This window comes from Cynocephalus volans, chromosome 10, assembly GCF_027409185.1.
Source record: "Cynocephalus volans isolate mCynVol1 chromosome 10, mCynVol1.pri, whole genome shotgun sequence".
Taxonomy (NCBI): Eukaryota; Metazoa; Chordata; class Mammalia; order Dermoptera; family Cynocephalidae; genus Cynocephalus; species Cynocephalus volans.
The window spans coordinates 9454217-9467634 of record NC_084469.1 but is presented as its reverse complement, the minus strand read 5'-3'; the positions used below and the strand labels follow the sequence as shown (position 1 = coordinate 9467634).

Here is a 13418-nt window from a genome sequence, read left to right as displayed (position 1 = left end):
CATCATTTCAACAACCATACTCACAAGCTACAATACTAATAATTTCAACATCAATAGAAGCCACTCTTTTAAATAATCCAACACTCTCCTTTCCTACCTTTACATGTTTCCAACTTAAATTTTAAAATCATCAATGATAAAAGGAAAGAGTAAAGAAATATTACCAATCTGACTGCTTCTTTCATTTGCTGCGAAGCAATTGCCAAGATTTCTGTAGTTGGATTGAAGGTCAGAGAAGTAACACCTGTAACCAAGTTCATTATAGCTTTTATTGGCTTTGGGTTTGTTTCCTGGAGACAAGAATCTTGATTGTATATGTTTACCACTCCACAATTAGAACTGCAAAGAGAAAAGACAATAAAACAGATTAAAAAACAAGTAAAAGGGCTTCACAACCTAAGTGAACAGAGATATAACCCCACAAACTGACATTTGCAGGAATTATATATTACAAAGAGACAAGAGGCTGGAGAGTTCATCCCAAGGCAGATGCTAAACACATTCTATCAGTTCTAGTACTGTCTTGCTACACTCTTGTTAACTCTGGCAGCTTTTCAATTGCAGGTCTAGCTAGAAAATCCAAGAAAGCATAGAATCTCCATTATTCATTCCTTCAATAAATACTTATTACATGTCAACTCTATGGAAGACACTATTAAAGTGCTTGGGATGCAAAAATGAACAAGAGACCAAGACTGCCACTTTCATGGTGTTTACAGTCTAACATTCTAATGTGTAAATGATAAACTGTCCTTCCCCCATTTATATCCCCCCTCCTTTCTTTTTTATTCTATTGTGAGAATTTCCAAGACAGTAAGGAACAACAGCAGTACACCTCAGTTTTGCTTTACTGGGAATATCTACAATCAGGGATTAAATTGGAAGGGATCATCCACTCCGAGTTTACTTAAACGTTTACCAGCAATGAATTACATCCATTACTCTTAAAAAGTAAATCCTAATAACAGAACATCATTTAGTACATTAGTACTAAACTTTAAGTAAACTTTTTGATCTCAATGATCAGACTCCCTAATGTTATTGATTATCATTTGTAAGGTATAGGAATAATGTACTTGTAACTCAAAGATACTTAATTCAAAACATCTTAGTCCTTTCATGTTGTTATAATGAAATACTGACACCGAGTAATTTATAAACAATAGAGATTTATTTCTCACAGTTCTGGAGCCTGGAAAGTCCAAGATCAAGATACTGGCAGGTTTGATGTCTGGTGAGGGCTGCTCTCTGCTTCTAGGATGAGCCTTGCTGCTATACCCTCCCAAGGGGACAAACACTGTGAACTCACATGGCAGAAGGGACCAAACCCACTATTTCAAGCCTTTTATAAGGCCCTAATCTCATCATGACTTAATCACCCCCTAAAAGCATCCTCATGACTTAATCACAGAGCCCTCAAGACTTAACCACCTCTTAAAGGCCCACCTCTTAATACCATCATGTTGGCAATTAAGTTTCAACACAGGAATTTGGGGGGACACACTCAGACCATAGCACAAACTTGATTAGTAATTACAACATAAACCTGAAAGATGCAATAAATTAAGCCTCAGTCTCACAAGTGACAAACAGAGATTCCACTAAGTGTACTCTTTCCTACCACTCAAACATCCTCATTTATTCACTTACTACTTGTTGCTTGATGTCAACGAGCCAGGCACAACTTTCATGTGAAAGACCCTATAGCTTGACACTGTAGCAAACACACAAACTATATGTTAGAATTATTTAATTCTGTAAAGTCTTCCAACTACTTACATACTCATTTTCTCATTTGAATCAAGTAATTTAATTAGAGCTAATCTTCCTTAGTCTATACCAACCACTCACAAGGAACATATACATCCTCGGTTTATAGAATTTTGTTATGAACTGAATGTTTGTGTCCCCCCAAAATTCTTATGTTGAAATTCTAACTACCAATATAATAAAATTAGGAGGTGGGGCCTTCAGGAGGTGATTAGGTCACAAGCATGAAGTCTCATGAATGGGATGAGTGCCCCTATAAAAGAGAACCCAGAGAACTCATTCACTCTCTTTCCACCATAGAGAGTAAAGCGAGAAATCATGCATCTGCAACCCAGAAGAGGGCCCTATCCAGAACCCAACCATGCTGGCACCCTGATCTCAGATTTCCATCATCCAGAACTGTGAGAAATCAATTTGTTTTTATTAGCCACCCAGTCTACGGTACTTTGTTACAGCAGCCTGAACTGAGTAAGGTAAATTTCATCTTTTCCTTATATATAATTTTTGACTTGGATCAAAATACCTACTCCTTGTACTTATTTTATACTAAATCCGTTCTTGCTGAAAACTGATTTATGCCTAAATCCATCTTAACTAAGAATGATAAGTTATAATCCATACAACTCTTCTAAATATCAATTTTAGATCAAATCTTACCATCACGAACATCAGCAGCTCCTTAAATAACGTCTATTCTTATTTGACCATTGCTTAAATTTGTGTAACAAAATGGCACAATTATTTTTATATATGGAAACTTACTCTTACAGTTGCATAGACCTGATTCTAACATGCTGCTATAACTGGTGAACAAATATTTGTTGAATGACATCCATATGTCCAGCAGTGTGTAAAGTGTCACAGGAATACAGAATATCAGAAAAAATATACCTGCATAAAATAGCAAGAGATACAAGAGAACATAATACAACACTAAGTTCTATCTAAGATCTGGAACCTCAAGAAGGGAAATGGTATGAGATGAAGTTGCTCCAGATGAGCTTTGTGGAAGAGCTAGGACTCAAGCTGGGGAAGGCAGACATTAGGTGGGTAAAAAAGGATATCATAGGTGAGAAGAAGAGCAGGAACAAAGGGAGAAATAAGCTAGAAATAAACCTGAACTCCTACCTAAAGAATGACATGACTGTTATCTTCCCACCCAACTACAGCTGACTGAACTAGAAGTGAGCTCCTGAATCTAGGGCGGTCAATCCACTAAGCAATCAGCAACCACAGAGTGTCCTGCCTGGTATACAAGTTCTTTGCAAACAGGAATGATGGCCATTAGGCAGATCAATATCTCTCTTAAGAACTGGGACTAGGAACTATGGTACTGATGGTGGTGGTGGGAGTACAAGCTGAAAACACATCTAGAGTGAGCACATAAGGGCCACAGATAAATTGATACTCGGAGCAAGAAGGAACTATAAAGTAGAACAGTGATTATTAACCAGGGGCAATTTTGCGCCCCCCCGCCCCCCAGGGGACATCTGACATTTTGATTGTCACAACTGGGAATTGAGGAAGTGAAGGTGAGCTACTAGCATCTAGTGAGGAGAGGCCAGGGATGCTGCTAAACATCCTACAGTGAACAGGACAGGTCCCACAACTGAATTATCCAGTCCAATTTATCAATAGTGCCAATGTTAAAAAACCACGAAGTGGAGGAAAAAATGTGAACAAGTGACTGGTGCCCACACTTCATAGTGCATAGGCAGCACTTAATGTATTAAAAAGTAGATTCCTGAGCTTCATTCATGTGCCCACCCTCCAACCCCAGCGTTCTGGCACACAGCTAGAATAGAGCCCAGGAATCTTGGTTTTTAGCAACTACTTTGAGTATTCTGATGCTGCAGGGGGGTTAAGTGCCACACTTAGAGAAATACTTGAGTATGAAGCAAACTGATAAGGGCGAGCAATGCAAAAAGTCAAGGAGAGAAGCTGTAATACTGTAACAGCAGCACATAAAACAAACTGCTGCTGAGGGACTCAGCAACAGTCCCGTCCCTAGGCCCACATGAATCCTTCTGATACCTAAACTCTATTCCTGCCTTGTGTGGCCTCATATATAGCTGTTTTCTTCTCCTTCATTGCCATGTGATGGTGGCCTGAAGAAGTCCACTCCTCCTAAATTAAGAGTTTAAGACACAACCATATTCACCATAGCCACAGATGCCCTACAGAAACCTCTAACTAAATAAATTAAAAACAGAATTCAAATGCTCTCCCTTGCTGAATTGTCTAAGACTGAGCTCTACTGATTCTTCTCTCATCCTCACTGGCCTTCATGGTCACCTTTCTCCACTGCCTCTTGCCCCCATGGCTCTATTTTCAATCTACCTCCAGTGTCTCACTCATTTCATTTACTCCCATGGACACCCATCACCTGTCATGTCCAAATCAGTGTCTTTAGGTCTAATTCCACGCTGCACCTCTAACTGCATGTGGGCATGGCCACATGAACGCTGTCTTCCAACACACCTCCAAGTCCTCCTCCTCCCTCATTCAATGACAATTCCTCTCTTCTGGGTGCTCAGCTGCTTCTCTCCCACTCCCCATTTTCTAAGCAGTTATCAAATATGTCAAAAATATCCTCTGCCTATCTCCCCTAATCCCATTCCCACTGCCTCAGTGATTACCTGTTTACCTGATGTCTGCCTATTACTGCAGTGACCTTGCGCCCCTTCCTTGCCTTTTTAGAGGCTTAAAACTTTGCTGAAGATTGCTTAAGAATAACTTTAAGATTCTACACACTTAAATAGTCTTTGGCCAAGCACATCAGAGTTCAGTTACGCTGAAGGGCAATTAAAATTAAATGAGTTTAAACTACCAGTATTAGATTCTTTCTTGTTTGGGCCCTTCAAAAGGTATTAATAAAAAGTGACACAAAAAAGAAAGGGCAAAGACCAGAAAAAGACCAACTTCACGACTTCAGAAATGTGAGTGACAGTCACTTTTGTGCAGTATTCATGCCCCCCATAGGGGCAAAAGTAGTTCAGCTTAAAATTACTTATAACTAGTTTAAACACCAGTCTTCATCTTAAAGGAGCTCTATTCACAGAAGATCTGCTAATCATGAATTCCTACCATAGTGCAAACTACTACAGCAAGTACTTGGCTCATGCTGAGATGTTCCTCCCTACAGGTCTGACACAGTATGGTGACTATCGGTAAAAAAGAAAAGAAAGTGGCCTTAACCAGGGTACACCAACACCAAGTTATCTGTCACTGTCCTACTGCCCAAGACAGATCCACATGAGGCTAGCCTGGGCTCCAAGCTCCACAGCCTAGTTCTACCTGCCTTTCCTTGCATGCCCCAAAGGTAGTAAGTAGGCTGGCCAACTTCCAAGTGCTGGTGGGATATTTACAAGCAGTTTCCCCAGTTTTAACCTTGAAGGAAGGAATGAAGTGAACAAAGAGTACAGAGTATGCTATGTTTCTGGACAGTAAAACCCACTTGATTTCCCACCCCAGGGAGGATTTGACTGAAATCCACCTATGACTCAATTGTGTATGGTCTAAGAAAGTCATAAAACCTATTTCTTGAAGTTAAAGAATTACAGGTGCTAATGAGTGAGTTGGTAAGATAGCTTAGAATTACTGGTAAGTATCCAAAACCTCTTGCTCCTACCCTGTGTATTTAGCATCAAGTAGGAGAATAGAACCATCTTTTCCCCAGTGTAATAACCATTTTCTCCAGTAATAACAGAATAACATGTGCTTTAGACAGTATTTTTAAAGTTTCTACAATACTAACACATGGTATTTCCAAAGAATATGTTTTTGGTTTATACCTCCTAGCTAAATGAAGGAAAAAATGCTTTAAGTACCTTTAAGACTTAAACCCAAAGTTTATTAATTCTACCTCCTTATCAATGACAAGAAGCTAAAAATAGTAACAGAAAAACTTCATGTGACCAAACAGATATTTCAAATACAGGAAAAAATACAATGATATAACGAAGTCCAATATCTTCTTTGCTAAAGGATAAATTGTCATTAATATTATTATTAAACACTGCATTAAAGTCAATAAAACGCAAAAGGCTCACCTGGGTTTACAAATTACTTATTACTGAGTAGTCTGTAAACAGAACTACTCATGTACCATCTACTATATTCAATTCCTTAATATTTTCTCATTAGCACAATGTGATTAAGGTCACAAGATCTCTCTACTTACCCACAGGCCACATATTGTCCATTCCTAGATGTGGCAATGCTTAATCCATATAAACTACCTTCATCGACAAATCTGTTAAGGCACTTCCTAGAGTTCACATCCCAAACATAAACTTCCCCATCCCCTGAATGAAAGAGCCAAGAAAGGGTTTGGTTAATTTTGCTTTAAACTTGAAAGGTAAATAAACTGACTATTCTGAGTCCCTCTTTAATAGTACAAGGGACTACAAAGAAAAAGATCTATTATAATCCCCCTACTTCTAGAAAAACCACTAAAAATATTTCTTATATACATTCACCTATATAGAAAACTGCATTAGTCTTTAATATACAATATCTTTACATTTAGAGTATAAAAAAATCACAAACTCTCAGTTTTAATTAAGCTTTTAGGAAAAGCTTCAACACTCTACTAAGATAAATTTTGGACCAAGAACTTGAAAAAAATAAAACAGATCACCATCCACCAGCATAGCTCTTCCAACATCTATTAACAAGTGTTAGAGTGCCTAATATACAAAGCTAGGTGATTTAGATACCAAATTGTTGATGAAAATGGAGAGGAAGTGAAGAATGAACTGATCATACCACAAAGAATTTATAATTCAACTAAAAAGACACAATTTACTACTAAGTCATTTAGATAACAGGAAATGCTAAATGTGAGGTTACGATAAGCACACATAGTTTAGAGAAGGGAGAATCACATGTGCCAGATAAAAAGGGATATTAAATCTGAAGACACCACAAATATTTTCACAATGTGGCCATATAAATGCCTAAATCGGTCCTCCTTCTTTTTTCCCTCTCTCTAGCACTGGATACTTCCCCACACTCACTACACATTTCTGTAATGACCTTGCAACCATCTCAAAGACGGCACCTCACTCCCTATTTTACCTCTTCCTTTTCTGTGGACATTGCTCTAAAGTTCAACCTTCTGCAAGTACTCTTATTCTCCCAATAAGAATTCAGTAAGTCTCACTGTTTCAACTATTTCCTTGACAAATAAAAATTTCCAGGCTAGAGTAAGGGTGCAGGCTGAGCAGTAGGAAAACATTATTTGGGAAAACTGAAAAACCTTTGCCTTACATGTTTTTCTGTGATGTCACAATAATGGAAAGTGTTTAAAGATTAGTCTATCAATAGACTAAAACAGGAAGAGAAGGGTTCAAGGGCAGGAAGATCACCTAGACAGCAAGTGCATTAAATGGTCATGAGTAGATGAAGACTGAGGGCAAAAGAGGCAACAAGGAATCCACGAAGAAACAAAAAGATAGAACTGGTAAAGTTGAAAAGATAAAAGGTAAATTCTTTATTCAACTCTCCTTTTTATCACAAAATACTCCTTGTATAAAACACTGCAGTATGAACAATATGATGCCAATCACATAAACTACTCCATACAGAAGAAAAGCAGGAGGAAGGAAATCAAAATGTAAGCTGCCCCTAACTTACCAAGGCTCAACTTTTCATTACTCCTTCCCTGCTTTTTAGGACCTTTCTTATGGTAAATTAGACTTCCCCAGTCGTGACCAAATTCGTAAAATATTTCACACCTGTATCCAATTCATATACCAAATTTCAGCACCTCTGCCGACCAATCCTCCACCTCTTCTCCCCATTCTGGCTCTCCTGTGATCAAGGAATCAGGAATTTTACTCTGAACCAATATTTATTTATTCCTTACTTCTCACAAAACCTAGCATAATATAGGGAATATAGATGCCGCTGACCTTATCAGTTGATTAGAAAAATACAAATGTAAACTCAATTTTGTGGAAGTTTGACTCTAGGAAAAAAAAGAACAAAAATTACATGAAAGTGAATGCTAAAATTAATCCTTTTAAAAAAAAAGTTTAAACTTTTCAAAAAAAATAATGCTATATTACCAAATGCCCCTAGATGAGGTAAAATGAAAATTATGCTAACAAGCCTTGCATAAATTGGAGAATACTACTCAAGGCAGAACCACTCTAATGCCGCCCACTACCAAACGGAGCATGAACCACACAGACAGTATGTAGCTGTCCCAGGAGACGGTCTCCAAGATCCCTTGGGATAAGGAGTAAGAGTCAAAGACGACACAGGACAGTCAGGAACGTAGAAAGAAACACAGGAAAATGAAAGGTCAGAGACTCTAAGGGATGATAAAGAGTCAGTCAACAAAGCTACAGAAATGTCAGAGGCCAAGTCAACAAGGAAGAGAATCCAACATGCTATCCAAGTCAAGAGGGCACTGCTAAAAGAAAAGGGGTGACAATTCTAAATAACTTGCAAAAGGAAAGTAAGAAAGCCTTAAAATGAATCATCTTTTAAATAAGCATTTTCTTCCCATTCTTTGCCCTACCGTGTTAACACAGCATGACAACTGAATAGCCCTTCACTGTCACTAGCTAGTAAATGAGAAGGCAAATGGCAACAGAAATGAATTCTAAAAATAAACCTGATTTTCTAACTAAAAAAGAAAAGTTTAAGATTAAACACAGTTTTTGATTACACTTGAAATGTAAAAACATCTAAAGCTTCTCTCATGTCATTAGCTTACCTGAAGAGGTGTATATTTTCTTGCTATCTGAAGAGAATGTGGACGCTGCAACCATTCCATTAATTTTCATGCTGCCAAGCAGTTCTTTGGTCTAAAAGAGTAAACGTTACTTATCCAATTATTAGGAGGTGTATGGAAGAATCACACTGTGTAGAATAAAAACAATCTAGTTCTCTGTTTTCTAGCATTTACTCCACTTTGTTTTTCCCTAAACTCAAAAGCTCTCCCCCAACTGCCCACAACTTCCCCCAAAGTCCCACCTGTGTTCCTCTGCTTGAGATGCAGATTTAAGGACACATGGGTTAAGGTGCAAGAAAACCCCTACACTAATGCCTTAACAGAGAAGAACAAGCAACAATTAATGTTTCACCTTCACTGACAGCAAATGAACATAACCAGCAACACCATTTATGAGCAAGAAGGACCCATCTGGAGAGACTTCAAAGCTCCTCACTATCTTCTCTTTCAAACCTATGAAAGAAGATGAATCGAATAAACAAGGTTTAATTTGGTTTTCAATAAAGCTATCTTCTACTGACAATTCAGTTTCTTACCTCTTTATCGAAGTGCCTCAAATTAAAACCTAGGCTCAGATTCTAAATAAGTCATGTACCACTGAGTATGACCCAAACATAAGGTCACTACAAAGTGCTTAGCAAACTTCTCTTCTTTGTCTTGATTAACATTCACTGCTTTAATTGCAGGCCAGCGATTCAGCTCGCCAAGGAGGAAACTTATTAACTGATTTTCCAAACGTAAGCAGTAACACCTCTAATTAACTAAAAGGATAAAGGATACTTCTTTGCCACGAAGTTCACTACCAGAAGGGAAATACACTGCCATTAGAGACAGACAAAAACACAACACATATAAACTAGTTGCAGGCCACCTACTAAGCATCCCATGAAGAATACGAGTCTAATTTTTAACTTTGTGGGTCTAAAAAAATTCACAACATGTTAGCGTATTCAAGAGTTGAACAGCTTCTCAGGATGGCACTCATGTAACCAAGCAACATGAGCTAGGTATATCAACCTGAGTCAACTTCTCTACTTACAAAGGGACATGTCCCTTCTTCCATGCATGCAAGGTTCATACTGACTATGCAGGCGACTCCTTCTGATATCAGGATGCTTAGAGAGCAAGTTACCCATTAAAAAGTTGCCTATTAGGATACATAAGAATGGGTACAACTGGCTACCTGCAGGGAAGGAAGTAGGTGGCCAAGGAGATAGAGCAGAAGGGACGTTTCACTATCCACCCATGTAAACATACTGTATGTAAATATACTGTCTAGTTAAGAAAAATAAATGTTTTTTAAAATTAAGTTGCCAAGTTAAAATATTAATTAGAGAAAAAGTATTTAAGCAAAATCTGATGAAGTGTCCTTGTTCCCTTACAGGAAAATGCTGGTTAGGGCTCCTACAGACCGTCTCTAACCTGTTAAGTCTTTGCTGAGATGGTTCACATTACTACAAACTGGACATCCCACTCTAGTCCTGACTCCCAGAGGGTACAATCTAGATCTCTTGATTGGACCCATGTTCCCAGGATCAATTTGGACACATATTTCCAATCAGTGGAGTTGCTTCTGATGACCAGTCTCCTTCACTACGCAGGGTACTTCACAATTCCTATTGAGGGTAATTTTAATCCTAAATTTTGGGTAAACCTTATATTCATAGAAACAGTTCCAAACATAAGAAAAATATTATTACTTGATGAGACAGGAAACAGAGACCAGTTCCAGCAGAGTGTGAAGCTACAGCTGGAAACCCCTCCAGACCTAAACCTAACAGCACAGTATCGGGCAGTGGGAAGGCAAGGGTGAACTAACAAGTGTTCACCTTGGCACCCACCATGGAGCCCCACCGCAGCCCTGGAGGGATGCAGCCCACACAGGCACCAGGAGAGCAACAGTGAACAAAGTCCCGTCACACTGTGCAGGACCGGTATGAATACAGACCCAGTGTGGCAGCAACAGAGGCAGGTGCCAGAGGACTCGCTACACGGTGCGCTGCTCTCTGCCTGCAGGTGGCTGGAAAACCTTACTCTTTTGGCCTTCGTAAGCCTGCTATTTTTGGCCAATTCAAGAGAGGAAGCTATCTTCAAAAAGGAAATACAAGACTTCTGACAAATAAGGACAGATAGCTTTAGCAATTAGTTAGAAAAATAAGAAAAATAACTGTATTTTCACCCAAAGCTTACATTATTTTATACTAGTTGTGAGTATATAGCATTTTGCTTTTAGCCATATTAAAAAACAGTAACAATAAATGCCAGTATCAGTATCACAGTTGTTCTTCACAAATGCTGGACCTTTCAAAATAGGAGCCAGATAAAATTTATAATTTGGCCTAGGGAAAGAAATTACAATGCTTTAAATATGTCAGATATAAATCTTTTTATAGATTTGTAAATGAGATATTTTTAGGTCAAGGCATTAGCAATTGGTAAAAAAAAAAGGAATGGCCAATTTAATTAGCATAGAGCCAATATAATTAGGACAGAGCAATTTAATTAGGATCAAGTGGACTAACCAACTGTGATGAGACAGATTACACGCTGTTCTTAACAATGGCCGTGGTTGCCATTAATTGAGCATTTACCATACGGTAGGTGCTAAGTTAGGAACTTTAAAAAAAAAATCTCTTTTAATATCTATGACTGTCTGAATTCACAGAAAGAGAAAACTGAGGCTTGGAGATTACCATGCCATAATGCTTAAAATCAAAATGGCTGCCTGACCAACAATTGTGATTCCCAAATGGCCAAATCCCTTTTACTTATTTACTGAGAACAAGACATCTCTCTGAAGAGTTGTCCTTCTCAGTGATGAATAGAAACTGCTTCTGGAGTTCTAACTAATTATCTGTGTTTCTTAACCTTTTTGTGCCATGGGCCCTTCAGCAGTCTGGTGAAGAATGTGGTGCCCTTCTCAAAACAATGATCACTCAAAACATTCATAACTGATGGACATGCTCAATTTCAGTTAGAGGTTAATGAAAATAAGGATGTAATGTTTTTCCCATCTGACTTCACAGGACCCTGAATTCTATCCAAAGAATTGTGAGAGTCCATGGACCCCATGTAACCAACCCCAGGTCATGAACCCTAACAGGTTAACAGATGCACTATTTACATCGATTTTGTATTCTTCGTTTATCAAACTAGCATTTATGACAACCAAGTGTCTGCATACACATAAGGCTTGCATGTCCTAACTAGTCAGCAATTTTTCCCCTCAGTCTAATGTCCTTAATTAATTTCTTGAGTTATTTATGGTTTTAAAATGATGAGAGACTGAGAACAGTGCTAAGTAACATACCACCACCACAAAAAAATATATACTGACCTTATCATTACCGTTATCATTATTACCAAGCTATGCTTACTAAGCAGAGAGAAGGGGAAATGAAACATCGGGAAAGAAAGATAAATGCCATGTCTCAAAGCAGCCGGTGACTGGATACACACTCCTGCACACCCAGTGATCTTTACCCTGGATCTGCTAGCTGTATATTAGCCAACCCCTGCTGTACTTTTACCCAAGATGCAAGATAAGGAAGGAGCAAAGTCCATTCCTTTTGACTAGTGAAATGACATGTAAAAATAACTACTACATATTGTTTTCGATTTCAATATGAGATTGTTTAAAGCTTTTCAACAAAGTGATGTCCATGGACCAGCAGCATCAGCATCACCTGAGGGTTTGTTAGAAATGCAGAATCACACAGAATTAGAGTCTACAGCTTAAACAGATCCCCAGGTGATTCATACACACATTAACTTCTGAGAAGCCCTGGTTTAACAAACGATTAGATAAACCAAGAACCTACTTGGGAAGGATCATTAAAGGTGTCAGGGAACACAGAAGAGAGAAGACTGGAAACACTGAAAACAAACATCATATAATGCTTCTAAGATTGGCCTTACTCACTTTCAACTACTAGTAGAAAAGTGGCTGTACAGAGCTACTCTTGTGCTTTACAACCACACACATATGTGCTTTAATAAGGAGACTGCCAGTGAGCTGTGACATATGCCAACGCTACCTCCCAAGATTGATCACATTAACCCAGCTTACCTCATTACAAGGGCTTTGCTTCTCAAAGGATTTGTGAAGGTGTCACTGTATTTTGTGGTAATGGAGGTAGAGGAATATAGGGGAAGAACGGGTAAGGTAGAGGGTAGGTAAATTTTCACCTGATTAAAAAAACTTTATTTTCTAAATAGTTCAACCTTTAAAATATATAAGTACCTCCAAAAGCAGTGCTTTATTTCCTTTAAGTATAAATCAAATTATAACAAACACTAGAACTAGAGGGTATCCAAATTTCCTGACGGTCAGAGTGGTGGAACAATGTGGCCAACGAAGTGGAACCGGGTCTTCTAACTCCCTGGATCATGCCTTTTCTGCTGTATCAATTGCTAACTTTACAGCCAAGCATTTGCAACTGCTTTTCTGGTCTAGGGTATGCATATTTCCAAATTATGATGTTTCCATAGTGCTCAATAAAAAAGTCAGTTAACTGGTTTCACTCAAACATATTATCTCAACAACAAAATGACATTTCCCAAAAATCCTTAAATAAAGAAACTCTCAATTTTACAAATCTTATAGGGTGAAAAAGTGGTTATAAACACTGTTAAATGAACTTAGGGGGGAGATATTTGGCTGCATGTTCAACAGAAACCTTACCTCTCACTTGATGCACAGGAATTAACTTTCCAGCTAGCATATCATAGACATAAAGAACCTTGCTGTGGGTACTCGTAGCTAAAACCTCTTCTCCATTAGCACTAAAACAAGCTTTAAAGATTGGAAACTTTTCCAAATAGATGCTCTGGATTTTAGGATTTGTTTTTCCATCAACCTATAAGGAAGTACAAAAAGTTTCTTTGGTTTTTTTCCATG

The 13418-nt window shown here is 38.3% G+C and overlaps 1 protein-coding gene across 1 annotated transcript in view; it reads right to left on the bottom strand.

Annotated features, from left to right (window-relative positions):
* Nucleotides 1-13418, bottom strand: part of UTP18 (UTP18 small subunit processome component) — a 34764-nt gene that overhangs the window by 7236 nt on the left and 14110 nt on the right. The window contains exons 7-11 of the mRNA XM_063112105.1: nucleotides 13203-13377; nucleotides 8871-8971; nucleotides 8501-8591; nucleotides 5954-6077; nucleotides 165-339 (exon numbers count right to left, since the gene is read on the bottom strand). Coding sequence (XP_062968175.1) covers nucleotides 165-339; nucleotides 5954-6077; nucleotides 8501-8591; nucleotides 8871-8971; nucleotides 13203-13377 — 666 coding nt within the window. The remainder of the gene's footprint in view (nucleotides 1-164; nucleotides 340-5953; nucleotides 6078-8500; nucleotides 8592-8870; nucleotides 8972-13202; nucleotides 13378-13418) is intronic.